At 43.2% G+C, this 18,788-nt stretch overlaps 2 protein-coding genes across 2 annotated transcripts; both read right to left on the bottom strand.

Moving 5' to 3' along the window:
- Positions 1 to 1,055: 1,055 nt before the first annotated feature.
- On the bottom strand, positions 1,056 to 7,293 carry atp1b3a (ATPase Na+/K+ transporting subunit beta 3a). The gene is made up of 8 exons (XM_071908007.2): positions 7,252 to 7,293; positions 6,193 to 6,351; positions 4,734 to 4,862; positions 4,309 to 4,407; positions 3,883 to 4,073; positions 3,569 to 3,619; positions 2,906 to 2,992; positions 1,056 to 2,701 (listed from the first exon to the last, which is right to left on the bottom strand). The coding sequence occupies exons 2-8, from the start codon at positions 6,302 to 6,304 to the stop codon at positions 2,534 to 2,536; spliced, it is 837 nt and encodes a 278-aa protein (XP_071764108.1). The 5' UTR covers positions 6,305 to 6,351; positions 7,252 to 7,293; the 3' UTR covers positions 1,056 to 2,533.
- Positions 7,294 to 8,578: 1,285 nt separating this feature from the next.
- gk5 (glycerol kinase 5) lies at positions 8,579 to 18,708 on the bottom strand. The gene is made up of 17 exons (XM_071908009.2): positions 18,627 to 18,708; positions 18,038 to 18,363; positions 17,775 to 17,868; positions 17,595 to 17,670; positions 17,315 to 17,408; positions 16,955 to 17,086; positions 16,021 to 16,096; positions 15,624 to 15,685; positions 15,398 to 15,471; positions 14,353 to 14,413; positions 13,470 to 13,596; positions 13,280 to 13,384; positions 12,956 to 13,050; positions 12,186 to 12,289; positions 12,015 to 12,074; positions 11,443 to 11,576; positions 8,579 to 10,888 (listed from the first exon to the last, which is right to left on the bottom strand). The coding sequence occupies exons 2-17, from the start codon at positions 18,161 to 18,163 to the stop codon at positions 10,719 to 10,721; spliced, it is 1,590 nt and encodes a 529-aa protein (XP_071764110.1). The 5' UTR covers positions 18,164 to 18,363; positions 18,627 to 18,708; the 3' UTR covers positions 8,579 to 10,718.
- Between the last annotated feature and the right edge of the window lie 80 nt (positions 18,709 to 18,788).

Genomic DNA, 18,788 nt, shown 5'->3' with positions numbered 1-18,788 from the left:
CTTACATTTCTTTATTAGAGACTTGCTGAACATTACCTCTTAACACATGAAGTTGAGCATGTGCAGTGACAGGTTGTTCATTGCCGCTAGAAGGCGCTATTACTATTAGACTTGCATCAGAAAAGTACAGCACGACGGGGAAAGACTTATTTTGCCAAAGGTGTCCGCTCCGCACGTGCTTTCATGTTGACTGTCTTTTCGTCTCTCACCCTTCAACTGAGACCATAGAGTAGATGTGGTGGCTTCAAAGGCCACCACGTGGGTCAAAGGCCAAATACTCCAGTACAGTTACAATCTCTGATTCTGCAAACATCAAAATAATCTGAATAATTTTCCCTTTGGTATAAACATTATTGTTACAAATAAACTGGATAAAATAAGTTTACTGGTGGAGCATTTTACTTGTAAACTCATTTCCCAGTGGCAATCAACTGATATTGTGAAAACCAGTGATATATTTAGAGGATTTCTTGACATAGATCTTTATGAAAAGAAAATTACAGGATGTAGAAATGGTCTTGTATGTTTGTGCCATGCATTTTGCCAGACTGCTTGCTCTGCCTGTCTTGTTTCTGGCTCCCTCATGTGGCAAAGGCTTTGTGCCACAAACAGACAGTGAGACAGATTGAGTGACTACTGATTGAGAGATTATTGAGACACGACTGATCTCTCCCATAATATAGCCTACTTATATGATCTCATCCCATCTTCCCTGACTCTCTACTGTCAACTAATAAAGCACAAATGTCATAAAAATAATCTAAAAAAAAAAATAAGAATCCCATGTATGATATAGCCTACTGTACTCTCATATCGCGCTCACAGTTCACACATTCATTTAAAGATTCCTTGCTGTGTGATAGTGGATAAATCAACTCCAAGTCCTCACACTCAAATTGAAGTCCAAGCCAACATGGTCCAATTTGTTATTCTTTACCTCCTTTGTGTGAATAACAAAGCTAAGTTGTTTAGCACCTACTTTCCTCTGGGCATATTCAGACAGGATTCCAAAAATAGACAGTAGGAAACAATTTTTTTTTCTTCAAAATCACCTTTATTCCACAATTTATTTCATCAGGTCTTAAGGCACCCTGAAGAGATGTTACAAGTTCTTTCAAATTTGGGTTCCTTTTAAGACTGTGTAAACATAGCTTTGAATAAGATAATTTCCTGTAAATCTTTGTTTAAATTATTTCTTTACAGTGCACAGACATTGTGTTTTGTGACAAAAAATACAGTGTGAATTAAGTAAATATGGTAAATAGTGTATATATACATTGAGGAGTAATAGACAGATTGGCAGACAATCAGATCAACAGGCTGAAGAAGAGAGAAAAACTAACAAACAATCTGTCAGACCCAGATAGATATACAGAACACGTAAAGATATACAGTACATAGTTACAGTGAACTTCATTTTTGCGACGCTTTCCAGCACTTCTTGGCCTAAAAGCACTTTACACTGTACCTTTTGTGTGTGTGTGTGTGTGCATGTATGTATGTGTGTGTGTGTTTCTGTGTGTGTGTGTGTGTCACCTCAACCACACAACAATACGTAGCACCCACTTGGGTGGAGCGAGACAACAATCTAGTCCTGCATCGCTCACCCACACATTGGCTATTGCAGTGGAGAGGTGAGAGAGTAGAGTAAACAGGAAGACGGGGAGACAGACAGACAGACATGCAGACAGACAGACGGCACGAGACTGGGTTGCGGTTAAGTAGACCACAACGCAAAGATCTATCTACAATTCCCTAAATATGGTAAAGATCACAATGTATTCTTATGTGGAAAGGGGGCTTCGTAATTGGCATTTCATACATAGGGGTACAGTGGCTATACTTGATCATCAAGACAAGTTCCTATGAAGACCGAGTCTTAAAATATGTGAGACAGACTTTGTGATGTGGTACTATATGTGAATACTGTGGAAATGTGTTGGAAATGTTCTACTTCATCAATTATATACTTTACAGCAAGATACAACCCTTCCAAGACCAGCGGTGACACAGTAGTTCATATTGTTCTGCGTGATGAAAACAGTATTCTCTTCCTGACAGTGAGCAGATCTACAAAACCAAAAAATCTAAAAATAAAAGAGTTGTATCAGCAATAGCACAACAGCTCCACATGGCTTTCTTGCGATGGCTATATAACTCAGCTAATCTTATCGATACTACGAAAAAAAGAAGTGAGTCGACGAGGAACAGTGCAACAAGTGTATGTATGTATGTATGTATGGATGGAGTCATCGGGTCAGGAACAGAGCCCATGTCTTATTCTGATGGGATCTTTGAGGAGGTCAGAATGATAACAGCGAGAAATGTTGGAAGAAGAGAAGGGTCAGAAGTGTCAACAAAGCAACATTCGACATCACGATTTACTAATCTGCATACAACCGTTTGGCCACAGCACTACACCCCAAATGCCCTCTTTGTGACGCATTTTGACGCTTCCTTCTCGTTTTTATATAAATCCTTCGCAACGTGGGCAGCCTCCGGCTTGGTTCCTTCACCGCCCCTTTTCCCCTCCTTACTCGAACACCTTGACCCGGAAGGTGATGCGGCCCAGGAACTTGTCCCGTTCGTCGTTGTTGCGGAGATCGGAGCCCTCTACCCTGCACTCCACCGTCAGCTCCGTGTTGTAGTCCTCCTTGGTCAGCAGCAGCTTCACAGCCACCACGGGCTGCACATAGCGCTCCTGCATTAGGGAAGGAGGGAGGGAGGGAGAGAGAGAGAGAGAGAGAGCGAGAGAGAGAGAGAGAGAGAGAGAGAGAGAGGGTTAAAAAACATCATGCAGAGAAACAGAATGGTAAAAGGTTGATGAAACGAGAAAGTCAGAATCGTGTAGATTCCTGCAAATACATGAATATTAGGATATTAATGGACAGAGCAAAATACTTACATGAGCTTTCTTCCCATAGTAGGGGAAATACATCTTATCAAAACGTCCCTCACTGGGGTAATAGTGCATCTGAACTGGGATGTCTCTCTAAAAGTGGAATAGAGGTGCGAGTCAATACATTCACTTGAAAGTAAATGAAACTTATACTAGATCAAATGGGACTAGACATTTTTCAAGATCAAACATGAAAAAAAAGGAAACGCAATAGCCCTTGCTTGTTAGTACAGCGATTTCAAATAATTGGCAAGCGTAATGTGCTTTGGTTTAATCTGCACAAGCATATTTTGGTCTGAAATTATTTTTTGATAATGTCTAGCAGGTGAAAATGGCTTGAAAATGGCAGAGTGTTCTGTGGCACTAGGATGGGTCTAAGGCATTAGCAGCTCCTGCGTAATGACCTATTACATAATGAGAAGCGTTACGCCTACTGGCCTAATCCTGAGAATTTACATATAATCTTACCCTAAAGCCGTCAGTGACAGCATGCAGAAAGAAATCAGAAACAAAACAAACAAAAGAAGGAAACAATGAAAGCAAGATCAACAGAAATATATTGAGACTGTTATGGCCATCAGTTTTATGACAAAAACGAAAAACGAAACCAACGAAAAAATACACAGACAAACACGTAACACATGTATATGGTGTTAAGAAAATGTTCACCTTCGCTGTGCAGTTGATGTAAGGATCTCCACGGGGTTTCAGGCCAATGATCTATGATGTGAAGGAAAGTGGAAAAGGTTGAAGTCATTAGGAGAGGCAGAAAGGCCTCTGTGTGCGGGTAAAACAAAGTCAGCGATTTATCATTTATTTTTGGGAATGTCGGGAAGCGATAAATGCAACGGAGAGGAGAATGGAAGGAAGGAAGCTGCAAAGGAGCAGAGGGATTGAGAGAAAGGAAAGATCCATTTCAAGCGTCTGAAATTGCGCAGGTAGAGCATGGGAGAGGAAAGGAGCCAGTGAAAGGGGGGCGTCACCCTGTTCATTTTCAGCAGCACGCAGGGTTTCCCCTCGCCGTATCCGAAGGTGGTGTCAGACAGGCCGGAGCAGCGGCTCAGGGAGCTCCTCTTGAACTGACAAGCTTTCTTGGGCAATTCTGCCTCGTCCTGCTCATAATAATCCCCCGCAGGGCACAGCTCGTTCTTCTCCTGCTCTGTATCGTTATAGCCTGAGACAGAGACGGATGAGCAGAGGGAGAAGGAAGCAGAGAGAGAGAGAAAGAGAGAGAGAGAGAGAGAGTATTCATGTGGACAGTATAGTGTGAATCACTGGACGGTGTTAAGAGGTTGGAAAAAGCACAGATCTGGAAGTAGAGAATGGAATTTCTTTTTATTACAAATGTCATTCAGTCCATTTTAATATCATTTCGTCAATTCAGCAGGGAGATGTGGATGTGGATTTACTTTGCAGGAAGGTCTCCAGATGTTTGACATACTGGTCATACGCGAGCGGATTAGATTTGTTGACCCAGATATCCAATGAATTTGGACGAATCATCAACCCTGTAACGGAGACATATAAGTAACATTAAATAATCAGTGTCATAGTGTTATGGTTATGATAGCACAAGTGATCCTAAACGTAAAAAGTAATCTAAAGCATCCGGGTTTGTCTTGAATTACAGCTGGACAAAAAAAACAAAAAAAAAACATTCCTGTTCCAGCAAATGAGCCTCACTCCTGACCTTACACAGGAAGAGATGTCAAAACAGATCAATACAAAAAGAAGCTATGATTCAGCGCATATGATGGCAGAGCCTCATTGGCGTGAATATGAATAATGGATGCCCCAAAGAGTTCATCCCCCCTGTGTGTTGATGGACACTCACCTGGATGAGGTACACGGTCTCTGTACTTTGGCACATAGTCATCCAGTGTGAGCAGCATCACCCACATGGTCAGGGCAAACATGCCAGCCAAGAAACAGTAGAAAATCAGGTAGAACAACAGAATGAGGCCTGGAGGACGTTGGAGAAATAGAATAGAAAGAGACAGAAAATATAAGGAGGGAGGGAGGGAGAAAGAGAGAGGCTTCATGTACAATTAACCATAAGCTTTAACCAAAAGCAAGTTGGCAAAACCATCTGATTTTCCACATCTCTTCTCAACAACAGGCCCATCTGTCCTGCCAAACCATCCAGATGAAATTGTCATTTGAGTGAACTATTCCTTTGAGATAAACCATTCAAGGGGAAAAGCTACTGAATGCTTACATATGCGAGGTCATTCACACTATAGAGACCTACAGTTTTCAAATAACAGAGGATTTATGGGTGATGCCGGAATGTTCAGAGCATCTCCTGCCTCACTTGTCCAACAGAAAAGCCCCGGTGATGGAAACATCTGATTCAAAATGGTTCACCACCATCCAGTATGGCAGCCTGTGCAGCACAGATGCCCTCTAAGTTGACAATGAAAGGATGGACCCCTGAGCTTCCTGCTGCATACCCCCCTCTCTCTCATTCCTCTCCAACAGTATCCCACAATGCACCTGCCTAGTGTGTGAAAGAGAGAAAGAGGAGAGAGGGAATCCCATTTGACCTTGACAGGCATGCTAATGTGGGCGGCCATGCAACTGCAATGGAGCATCCCATTGCACAGCAGCACAGGGGCCCAGGCAGCCTGACAGCTCGCGCTAGCCTATAGGAGCTGCCTGCTGTAGGAAGGAGGGTGGTGTGTTACTACCTCACTGTGCAAGTAACAGGGGAATCATTACATAAATGTATGGATTGATCAGCTATAGTCAGTACATTTCCGCTGTGGTACATTAATGCAATAATACAGGGATTTCCAGTCTTCACTTAAGACTTGACATTCGATAATGAGCAGCTTGACCAGCTAAGGTCTACACTGTGGATATCATTTCTTAATATTATTTATGCAGATGTCTAGAACGCCTTGCTGTTGACTGATTATTACCTGGCTGGCTATTTTTGCCTTTGCCATAGAGACAGAGGCACACCTTTGATAACATCATTCATTATGGTATAGGCCTCTTGGTATAGGCTTCTGTTTTACACCTTCTTGTAGGCCTATGATGGCCTACATTATCCGAAATGTATTGCCATGTCAGTCATTTTCATCCACGCACGCACGCACACACACACACACACACATATGGAAAAAAAATATTCAAGAAGCATACATCCATAAATGCCTTGAAAATAGAGGGGGGACGGAGGGGGGGAGGGAGGGAGGGGGCGGGGTATATAATAAACCAGGTATAAGCCCCGTGAATCGCACATCAAACTGATAAGAGTTGGAGATAATTGATCCAGGATTCCTTACCCCAGCTGCTGGCCGTGCGACCCAGCAGCTCCCCGGTCCTCGGGTTGTAGATGGAGTCCTTCCAGTTGGACACATTCTCCTTGTCGGCTGGTTTATCCTCGGTGCTAGCCATGGTGAAATGTTTGCGGATGGGCTTCTAGTTTCTTCTTCTCCGTCTCCCTAAAATAAAAATGGAGAAAAGCGCAGCGGGCGATGTGATGAGGCGAAGCCGGCGAGGCGGCGGTGAGCAGTCGGATCAATGGTTGGAGAGGAGTGGGCGGTAGAAAGAGAGAGGGAGAGGAGAAGGAGAGATGCTCTGGTGTAACAAAAAAAAAGAGAAGGGGAAGGAGGGGGAGAAAAATCTGTGACGTGCGAGCCCGTCGTGGCAGCTGATGCAGTGCGACCAGATGAAATATGTACATTGGCCGGTGACGGAGAGACGCACGGAGACGCACCGTTACGCGCAAAGATTATAAATAGAGCAGACTATCTTTAATATCATCCCGATTATTTGCAAGACGCTGCCTAGCTCAAATTGTGGGTCTACATTTTATAGCAAATGCCAATGGTCTATGGGATCCTTGCATAGCATGGCCTCAGCCAAATATTCCACATAAGCAAAAAGACGCAGAAATCTAGGCTGTTCTCCAGTGTGTAGGCTATGTGCTTGTGACGCAAAATCAGTAGGCTATAATATTTCTATAATATTCCTGTAGGAACTTGTGTGTCTGAGGTATTAAATATGTCACCTTATCGCACTAACGGTATTTTTGTCTCTTATGCTAGGCTATCATAATAATATTCTATAGGATATTATACAGGCTAGGCTTTATAGTTTTGCTGTGATATTTGTATAGTATCGTCCTACAATCCACTATAGGATTACAGTATTTGGTTTTCGTTGTGTGTGTATGTGTGTGTGTGTGTGTGTGTGTGTGTGTCGAGTAGGCTATATATATCTTTTGAGAATATGCACTAAGATTTCGATGGTGGATGGTGGTGCAGCGCTAATTAATCCCACAAAAGCCACACACATACACACACACACACACACACACACACACACACACGCACACTTACGTAAATGTCAGTCATCAGTAGAGGTGCAGCCGGTGAGGATGCTGTTTGTGACTGACTGGTTTGCACTGAGCATCTCCACGAACGCTAGATATTTGGGGCATTTACTAACCCTTGTTGCCATGGCAATACAGCATTACTGAAACCAGAATGTGTGAGCCGCCGTCAGTGGAAGTGAGTCAGAGAGAGAGAGAGAGAGAGAGAGAGAGAGAGAGAGAGAGAGAGAGAGAGAGAGAGAGAGAGAGAGAGAATAATATGAAGGGCTTTCGGGCAGCGGGGGGAAGAGACTGAGGCACGGATGGAAAAAGAGGGAATGACAAAAGCTTAACTTCCAACCCCCTGACACTCCAGCGAACAATGACAGTGTGTCAGAGAGGAAGAAGAAAGAGGGAGTTATATAATGACCCTTGATGGGGAGTTCAGCAGCAGCAGGGGGAGGGGGACTGGAGTAGTGGTCGCACTGCTTCCAGTTCCTGCTGTCACAATGAATTTGTTGCAAGGCAGGGCCCACCACAACTCATACAATGCAGTACCAAGCACAATACACACACACACACACATGCGCACGCACACACACACACACACACACACACAGCCCCCTTTCTCTGATTAGTGTGAGAGCCAGCCGCACTGATTCATGGGCTAGTCCAGTCTATCTCACTCTAACACATTTCCCCAGTGAAGGCGACCCGCTGCCAAGCCCGATGGCAAAAGAAAAAACTGCCCATGTACATGAGTGAGAGAGGGAGAGAGAGAGATCTGGAGAGCTGAGGGTGAGATCGACAACTCCACTGGAGGAAGCGTTTGGGTATGAAGAGGGGGAGGGGGAGAGATGATTTGATGCAGAAAAGCTATACTGTATGCAACCTTGTAACGCACGGAAACTCACCTCTCTACTTCCTTTGACTGAACAAACACACAATCCTCCCATTGTTTAGGAAACCCCATTTTCTGTGCACTCAATTAGTGACCCCCCCCCCCCCCCCCTCCTCCCTTCCACCATACCAGCACCATGAGCAGGAATACATACCCCATTTGTTCTCAGTCAATCCATCCACAAGCTGCCATAGCAACCCTCACAGTAAGATCGTTCACATCAATGGGAGCCGGTCCCTGAACCCATCTGATGGCTTCCTGTAATTCCCCAGGCACAACTGCATTTCCCAAGAGTCCTCGAGGAAGCAAAACCCCCCTTTTGGTTGTTTGGTTCACACAAAACATTTTAAGAGGTGGCATCTGTTCATCTGTTCACAACTTGAGTAACACCTAGGAGAGACTCTCGCATCACCACAAGCAACCATTGATAATTAAAAGTGTTTAATGTCAAGCCTTTTCGCAACATACATACATACATACTCGTACACGTACTTTGTAATTGCATGCAATCTGGTGACAACATTTACGATCCAAGCGCTTAAGCACAGATTATGAGTGCATCTCTGTCATTTGTTATTTCCCAACAGCTTGGGATGTCTACATTTGCCATTCAAAAACTGAATGAAGTACAACTGTTAAAAATCTCAGATGTGACCACCTGGAATGTCCTTTCAGTCTGAGGTGACAATCTCAGCATTATGCATAGTGTTATTCTGCATAACCTTTACTATCTGCAAACAAAGCTATATTACATTTCAGTGCAGTATGGAGAAAGGCAAAAAGGTGGTCAACACTGAATAAGTACAATGTAGAACTAGAATGAAATTCACAGTTTACATTTCTCTAGTAATTTGTGATTATGTCACACATGTAGAGACACACATTTTCTTCATAACATGATTACGCTGTAGCCACTTGTGACCAGAGTTTCTCAGGCTAAATAAAGGATTGGGAAAACCCCTGGTCCAAAACAATACCACATGTTATCAAAATGGTGGACCCTCTGGAGCAAAATTCAGCAGTGTAAACTCCTTTCAAGGCTAGGACAACTAGACAAATTGAACTTAAAAACTGAAATGTTACCATAACAGTTACACAACAATTTATTTTATGGATTAATAAACAATTAATGAGGAACACCACTATTTCTGTGTTATAGGACAATTCAATCAATATTTGTGCACCTGATCAACACCTTCCCAAAGCAAAATACCAAAGAACCAATATGCTAATGTGTGATATCAAGAAGTCTGGAAATGTTCCATAGAATAATTATGGACTTTGTGTGGGCTTATACCTAAATTAAGTTTCTGTTACCGCACTGCTAAAAGCTCTAAACTGAAGAATGTACCCAAATCCCCATAAAAATGCCACATGGTGCTCTCACAGTCAACTTTTCCTTCTTTTACAAATCATTGTCAATGGAGTTATACATCAGTGTAACACCAAAGATTAGGGGGCATTTCTGACAATGAGGAACAGTAGTAAATGTTCACTGATACAAACTAAACTGTCCTCGATCATAAGGAAAACATATCTGAATACTGAAATTCAGTGGGATTAAAAAAATATACAATTATTTTTGTTCCAGTTACGTTTAAACAATACCATCAACATGTATCATTTTGATAATTGCATTAATGTAAGCGTAAAAATGAGGCTGCCCCAGATTCCCAAAAGTGAAATCATCACAGCCAAGGCTCCACGATGCCACACGAGGCATCATGGATAGCAGGATCAAATCCATATTACCTACTGGCAGTGAGTCACTTTCAGATGAAAAGAGGAATGGGATTTCTCAGAGAGGATCATTTCAATCTGAAATACATGATCCTAAAACCTTGCCCTTTGTTAACAGCGTATGGTGTGTGGTTGCGATGGCATATACTACTAGCGCCCCCATGTGGGCAATATGTATACATTATTCCAGCTGAATAAAAAATACTGTATATTAAGAGGCACCAGTGACCTGAGATCTGGAATGACTTAAAGCTTCTGATAAGGCTGACAGGGTGTCAAGAAGTCAAGTAAAAGAATAAGTTGTGTGTGTGGTCGACAGTTCACAGCTCATCAGGCTTTGATGATGCGGCTGATGGTGCTACAGGCTGGATCAGACCTCAGATCTGCATACCAATATATAGGAGTGCTCTTATAACCTTCCTTTTCCTATTATCCATAGTTATTTAGTGCTGTTCACATTGTTCACATCACTACTTGTTACCCTCAGTCGTGTTTTGTTTAGCAGTATGAAAAAAAAACAATTTCCCCGAGAAAGAGTAAGTGACTGCTGTTACGGGCTCATGCAGCACGGTATCGGCTGCAGTTCTTGACCGCATGTGGTTGTGTATCTGTCTGTTCATCTACGCATGTTTCCACGTGTATAGTAGAAACTGGACCAGGATTCAATTTTGAGTCACAGTAAACATTCACACGGGTCCCCACATTATTCCAGAGAAACAGCTGTCGGGTTTCACCTCGATGTCGATGATTTTGTATAAAATGGACCGTCTGTTAATTAATTTACTCTCGATCGGTGTCTCTATCTGTCCATTCTGTCCACCCCTAGATCCGTCTTTCTGTGTGTGCATCCAGTGTCAAGGCTTGTTGTACCAGTTCATGGAGCGTCTGAGAGCCCTCTCCCAGCTCTGGAGGACAGGGACGTAGGCCCCACTTGGGCTCCCAGCACCCTGGGGTGCTCCTTGGGGCAGGAACACCCGGTCGGTACTTTGCAGCTTCTTCAGTTCCTCCCGGCTCCTCCAGAAGCCTGCAGTGACAGAGGAAGACAGTGGATCAGGAATAAAACCTTTTAAAAATGATGTGTGTGTGTGTGTGTGTGTGTGTATGAGAGGCCAATCAATATAGGATTTTTTTCTTCCAAGTGTTGCAACATTGAGAAAAGCGAAGCACCAAAGTGAAAATAAAGAATGTATTTGAGGGGGAATCTGTCTCTGACTGCTTGACAGGCTGCGTCTCCTCTCCGCCACATTACAAAGGTTTGTGCTGAAGTGTCTCTCTCTGTCAGCACTGCCTGAGACACCTTAGCTTGACAGTTTGCTTCACTGACCTCAAAGAATTACCACACTGCAGACATTTTCCCTCCTGTCTGGAAAGTATTTTATGTAAGTACTGTATATTAAAAGCACAGGCCAATAAAGTATCGGTTGTGGGACAATTTCACTTGCAAATCCAAGACAGAATACAGATACTATCGGTGCACATCTACAACCTCTTGATCTTAATTCATTTTGCCAATATTAACATTGCCATCTCAATACATCGGATGGACATGTGTGTGTGTGTGTGTGTGTTGCTGTATACCTGCTCCAAGTCCAGCGACATAAGCAGCCCCTAGACAGGACATTTCACAGCAGTGGGGTCTGGCTACCTTTCTACCAAACAGATCTGCTGTCAGCTGCATGACGAAGTCATTGGAGCAAACACCGCCATCCACCCTGAGACAGAGAAAGACAGAGAGAGAGAGAGAAGAGAGAGAAGACAGAGAGGTAGAGAGAGAACTTGATTATACTGTAAATCACTTTGCTGTAACAGTATCACTCTGGTCAGAGAAATATAAACCCATAATGCATTGCCAATCAAAACCGAATTACATCAGTAGAGGCAGGCTAAACAGAGGCATGCACGTTTTTTTTTAACTGTTACAGCCATCTTCCCGGCTAGATCCAGATCCTACAAACGGATATTGCCCTGTAAGCTAGGATATCACGGTGTGTGGGCTTTAGTCTTCTTGGCCCCAAGTACAGCAAACCTGCATTGCCTCAATCAGGCACTGTTTGACTAGCACTTGTGAATATCCTGTTCTTATGACAGTTGAACAGTTCATAACCCTAAGGCTAAACAAAAACTGCTGGGGTGGATGAAGAGAACCGTACCTGATCTTGGTGATGGGAATGTGTGTTTCCCTCAGCATCGTCTCATATAGCTGCTTGTTTCTAGAACGAATGAGAACAGTAGACACACAAGACAAGAACATCAGTGAGCATGGACGAGAACACATGCAATCAAAGAACAGAAAACAAAACTATCTCTCCTAAACGACTCACCTAAATGCGACAGACTCCAGAATGGCACGGACCAGGTGGCATTTGGTGCTGGAGGGCTTGAGGCCCATGAAGGAAGCACAAGCTTTGGGGTCGTTCAGAGGAGCCTGTGAAAACACACACACACACATCAAATGTCTAGAGGTCAAAAACAGACCTGGTAAAAAATGCCTTTAAATATCACAACTTATTGAGAGGCACTTAATTTTACCTACCAGGTAACAGCAGAACAATAATGTATGTAACACTTTCTAGGTAATTTAAATGCTTCTCATATCTTTTGCAAGTAAAATGATATCCAACAACCACTGATCGGCAAAGAGTATAGGTACTGTATACTGTATGCGGTATGCACAGTAGTTCATGATTTCCCAAGGCATGAGAATGCTGTGATAAACAAATAAATAGATTTTGTAATCGCATATCTTTTAATACTTATGTCACATATCCTTTGCATACTTATACATGAACATTCAGGACACACACTTACAAAGGCCAGTTCACAACGGAAGGCAGAGAGAAAAAAAAAAGAGACAACATAACCAAGTTACGGAAAGACAAAAAACACATAAATGGAAGCAAATGCCTGCATTAGCAAAATATCAATATGTACCCATATGTACTACATACACACACCCTCTTGCCTTGTGTTAATATATTGGCCTACACATAAATGTCAAACACAAATAGCAGATGAAAGTTAACTGATCTTTCTCTGACACAGACACATAAACATGCATGTTGCACACACACACACACACACACACATCTACCTGCAGGCCACTGAACGAGGGGACGAAACACACTCCGTCTGAGTCAGCGACACTGTAGGCCATGGCACTAGTCTGCTGGACATCAGAGAACAGCTCTGCAACAACAAAAACGCACACGGGCGTCACCCAACACCTCTGAATTTGTCAGCTGATTTTAGTAACTTATTCAGTGTTAAGATCATTAATACGTTGATAGCTTTAAATGTCTTCCAGCATTGCGCTTTTCCACTTTACTGTAAAACCTTTCATGTCATTACTAGTCGTAACTCCTACAAAAAAACAGTAACTGAAGGCATCACCAGAACCAAACCAGTCACCACTCACCCAGCTCCTGCGCCCATTTGATGGCAGTGCCTGTGTCTGCTGCGTTGCCCTCTGCCAGATACACCACCTCTGTGCCGATCTTCCACCCCACCACAGGGTACAGACCTACAGACAGAAAACACTGGTTACTAGGACGAGTTTGGATATAACCATCCTTGTGTGTGTGTGTGTGTGTTCACCGTCATTTCACCTGCTACAGACGTGTGTGGTTTGTTCCCAGTGTTGATGTTCATGAAGGTGCCCGTTCCCATGGTGATCTTGACATCGCCAACGTCAAAGCAGCACTCTCCAAACATGGCTGCCTGCTGGTCAGCCATCTACCGCAGACAGACAGAGGAAGTCATTCAGACGTCGTCAAATTACAGCTCCGGTAACAGTTGGGCAGCAATAGAAGCGTCTGGAATACCCATAGCGTGGAATACATGCAATATGGGACAATGCAAGTTTGACATGTACGTACTGTCTCAATATAAGTCTACTGTTAGCTATTTTAATCAATGTCTGTCCTGTGTCACTTGGAGCTTCTGGACCTTGATGTATTCAAGAGTCTTTTTAGTGCTAGAAGTGCAATTCTCCACCAGGAATTCCACTTCTTGCACATATTTTGTAAATATGAACATGAATATGTCCTGGAAGCTCTGTTATGCTGTCCCTATGTCTTGTGGTGTTTGATAATGTATTCATTGTGTCCTGTCTGTGTCATGTCCGTTGTCATTGACGGACCAAAACTTGAATCACTGATGTTGTAACACTCCTTCCTGCTCCTGATTAAGTAATCACTCGGCTAGATTTAGTCTTTACAGTCTTACGATATAATGGTTGTGACATCAACTTTGACACGTTGGCCTAAACGGAGCCAGAGGATTGCAGCGGATGTTTCTAATCATGATCACACAGATAACAGACTCATTCCACCTTTTCCCCAAAAGTGACACACCCAAACACCCAAAGGCTAAGAATGAATATCAGCATTTTGACAGACAGGAATGTCAAGTCACCCATTGAAACGTCGGTATGTATAAAGCTTCACTCTGTATCTGAGTTACGAGTGTGTGACTACTTTCAAAACTCACCACTGACATGATGGGAATGGATACTCCGAAGATGGAAGGGTCCGTGGAACCAAAGTGATGGCTGGTGTATCATGAGGGAGAAACAAGACAGAATGCATCATCTCACATGAGGAGAGCTTGTCCCTGCTGTCCACTTCACCCTTTCCCCACATTATTTCACAGTCATTCTCCTTCAGTACTCTAAAGGCCAACTGCTGGGCCATGGATTGGGAACCACCGCTATATAAGAAGCCGTGCTTTACAGTGATTTTAGAACAGCTAAAAGGTGCGGTTAGGAACAATGCTAATCGTTTTCATATACTGTGACTCCACCATAAGTTTTATATCCATTTAGAGTGCTAGATGACTTCTGACGTCTGGGGAACGGGTAGAAAACTGTGAGTGATACACTTCGGCCATACAAATTTTACATTTTAAAAAGGTGTTTAATGGATGTCCCGTGTCACTTTTATCTCATCACAACAACAACAAAAAAAAGTCTTTCTGCAAGTTTTTGTGCAGTCTCACTAAACACTTGTCATTTGGCGGTAGATGTAATTGTACATATGTGATTTTTTTTTGCATCTGTTTTAAGAACTTAACAATGTTTCAGTTTTATCAGTGAAATACAATGTGTTTGAAACAAGTAGGCATTGATATTTTGCATGACAAAAATTAGAATAAAGAATGTCAAAAGGAAGAAGTACTTCTCTACGTGTTTCCCTTTTGAGTTTTCATCACCATTTGCATTCTGATAATATTCAAATAGCAAAAACCAGCCTGGTGCTTTAAAATCTGCCATAGAGCTTGGTGACAAGTTCCTTTTTTGTAACAGGAATCTGTTAAACACCTAATTAAATTTGTATGGCCTTACTGTGAATACTGCGAAATCAATGCTTTGATATGAAGAGACCTTCACTGGCTTAGGTTACATCACCACACGGCCATCTTGGTAGGAAAATAACAGGTGATTGTAATAAATTAACAGGTGATTACAATGAAATGACAAACACAGCTAATGAGCTGTAAAGTATAAGTTATAATTAGAAACAAGTGGCTGACTCACCCTGTGTTTTGTACTTTGGGGAAGATGGAGAGAGGCAGTGAAACAACAGCGCAGAGAAACCCACTCCAACACATCTGGTAAAATATTCACATTACAGGGACACACCCACACACACACACATAAAGAAACAATAAATCAACATGACATAACAAATGATATATAGTAAAAATATGTATGAATGCACAGGCACTGACATAGTTCACACAGAGTATGAATGTCACCAGACCTGATAGGAGTCGAAAATCCCAGTAGCGCTGGCATTAGAGTAGTCTGTGGCATGGACCAGTCCTGAAACAGATTAGGCAGCACAATCAGATGGATCATGAATTCCCTTCTCTGTGAATCCCTTGCATGAGCTCATGTCCATCTTCCCAACCCCCCCCTCTCTCTTAGGAGTTAGTTGAGAAACATTTGAGGAATTTCAGCCAATCAGTAACGCAATGGGATTTGAAATACAAAGAACAGCCTGTGTAGGCCTGAAATTCCTGTTAGACTTTGCGAGAAATACAATGCAAAGTACAATTGTTAGTGTAATACCCATGTTGTACCTTTTCAAAAGAATCGCATACCCATGAAGGGAGATGGCATTCAAATAAGCTGAACATTAAAAGTGCCACACCCACCTTTGGTGAGCTTGTACAGGAGCCAAGTGTCTATTGTTCCAAAGCAGCAGTTGCCTTCGGCCACAGCTTGACTAAGCTGAAAGACGAAAGAGACTTGATGAGGTTGAAAAGAGAAGTGGATGAGTGAGATATGTCACTCACACCTAGGGCTGCTCACTACTGAACAAAAACCTGCTGCAATTTTATTGTAGATACTGCTGTTGAATTATGAATTGTGACATAAATTGAGACAGCTACTTATGCATAATTTATTTTCAGCTCTTTAAAAAGCAGGGGATTGGGGTGGGGGAGGTGTAATGGTCAGGATTTGTAAGATCCCGCAGAACACCAGAATAACTGTTTTAGGAAGTCGCCTCAAAAACATTTATTCATTCATTTTCCTTTTTTTTTTTTTACAATTAATTGTGCACTCCTATTCAAACCCTCCCCTAACCCTGATAAATGTTTAGTATGCGTTTTCACTGTCCTCCCTATCCATTGCTTTATCCAGCGTGATACGCTTATTATGGCAAAGAGTAGGGCTTGATGTTTTCCCTCACCAAAAAGCACTCTCGCACTCAGTCAATGATTACATCTGATCTTAGTCTGGACTCTTGATTGAGATGAGAGCCTCTTAACGTTGCAGTAAAAACTACAATTGGACAACAATAATTCTATTTCACTTTAAAGAACATGTATTTTGGCAGGAGGGTTGAAATGAGCAAATGATAAGCCTTTTTCCCCAAAAATCACTGTCTAACTCTGAACCATTTAAACTGATGTTCAAACCAGCAAATAAGTGGAGTACCTGTAACCTTATGATAAAAGTCAGGGTGGAATGGACTCCACAGTCCAAGCAGGTCAGTGTGCAGAACAGCTGCTCTAGGTTTAAGTTCAGACTCGGTTAACTGGGTTAAATGTCAGCTTATGCTTACACACACACACACACACACACCTGTTTGCAGTGTGTAAGGGCCCAGACCAGGCGGAATGTGACGTGTTGTGTGGAGAAGACCACGAGGCTAGCAGCCAGAAAACGCTTCTGCCTAGACAGGAAGTGGAGCACCTTCATCATGCCGTGGATTGCCTGATGTTGCCATGGAAACAATGAAAGTCACACTGATTGAAGTGACACCACATCCAGCATTGATCTTGAGCTTGCTCAGCAGAAAACGACACTGTGAACATCCTTGGGTGCTCGTCTGACATACGGCCAATCACGCTACTGTTTTCTCCCTATTCTCCGAACCCATTACTATCCAGAGCAAGCAAATGGTACATGGGAGGGAGAGATATTAGGCAGCCAGAGACTCACTTTCATGGTGCAGGATCTGTTCCAGGACCTCACCAACTCCCCGGCCCTCAGGTCCTGCCAGCTGATGAAGTTATGGAAAGGAACCCCTGTGGTCCTGTCAGAGTGAGAGGAGAGGAAGAGCAAGGAAACAGATAGAAAGAGATAAGAGATTAAGATAGAGAGAAGGGGTGAGGGGATGGAAAGTAGGGATGGAAAGTAGGGATGGAAAGTAAATATAGCAAGATAGATGCAAACAGGTGTACCAAAACCAAATCAAAACCAGGAAAAATTATTTGGCTACCTGTCCCATGTTGTGAAGGTGCCTCGCTGAGTGGAGATACCAAGGGCCTCTATCTGACGCATCTGTAATCCTGCGTCTGTATCATGGGGACAGAAGTGTAAGCAAGGACACACACACACACACACACACACACACACACACACACCAGAGATGCACAAACAGTAGCTGGCCCTATTGTACCTTGCACAGCCCCCTTGACAACAGTGACGAAGCCTTTCCACAGCGCGTCTGGGTCCATCTCCACCAGGCCAGGCTCTGGATACAAGAGCACAACCTGGCAAAGGGGTTAACATACAACAATAGGCAAACTAGTATCAACAAGGGGGGATTTTGCATGTTTCTGTGTGTGTAAGAAAGTATGTAAGTGGGTAGAGAGAGAGAGAGAGAGAGAGAGAGAGAGAGAGAGAGAGAGAGAGAGAGAGAGAGAGAGAGAGAGAGACTACCTTGGTGCTGCATGATCCTCGGACCTTTGCGTCCTTGTCATAGACGTGACATCTGATTGAGGTTGTCCCCACGTCCACCGCCAAAATGAAACTTTCTTTTTTGAATCCGTTCCTCTGACTCCCCATTGTACAAAAATATCTGTCCTCTCCTCCCGCCACAGTCAAATCGTCCCCGCGTGCTCCATGGTCAGTTACGACTGGTCTTGTTTACAGCCTGAATGCATGGTTGGTCAGACCCGATAACAACCAATCTGAACTCTTGTAGTGTGGAAAATCCCCCGTGGCCTTCGGACCTTAGACACTTGGAAATCCACTTCCAGTCCAACCTGTTTGAGTCAATAAGTTGCTGTAGGTTAGTCCTCAAGCGACAAACCAAATCCACACGACGAGTCTGTATTATTGCCAACTGCCAGTTAAACTTTCTCAGTACTCTCCCCTTCTTGAGTCTCAGCTACTGACCAACTCAAGAGTTAAGCTAGCTCTCACAAGAAAATGTATTTTAAGTGCTTTGCCGCGTCGAAATACGTCTACAAACCTGCCAAATCCTGAACATCATATCACTCATCACTTCCGTCGAGCCAGTAGTTACCTGCTTCAGAGGAATTGCTGTGGAGGGGGAGGTCTGGGTTCACTCGCGCATCCGACCCGCTCGCCGCCCTGGTTCCTCTTCCTTTTGGTTTGATTTCCTACCCTCTCGGCATCCGTAGTAATGTGATAGGCCGTAGTAGTACGCAAGCGCGCTGCGTAGTTT

Source organism: Centroberyx gerrardi, chromosome 13, assembly GCF_048128805.1.
Source record: "Centroberyx gerrardi isolate f3 chromosome 13, fCenGer3.hap1.cur.20231027, whole genome shotgun sequence".
Lineage (NCBI taxonomy): Eukaryota > Metazoa > Chordata > Actinopteri > Beryciformes > Berycidae > Centroberyx > Centroberyx gerrardi.
This window is presented reverse-complemented; position numbering and strand designations above follow the sequence as displayed.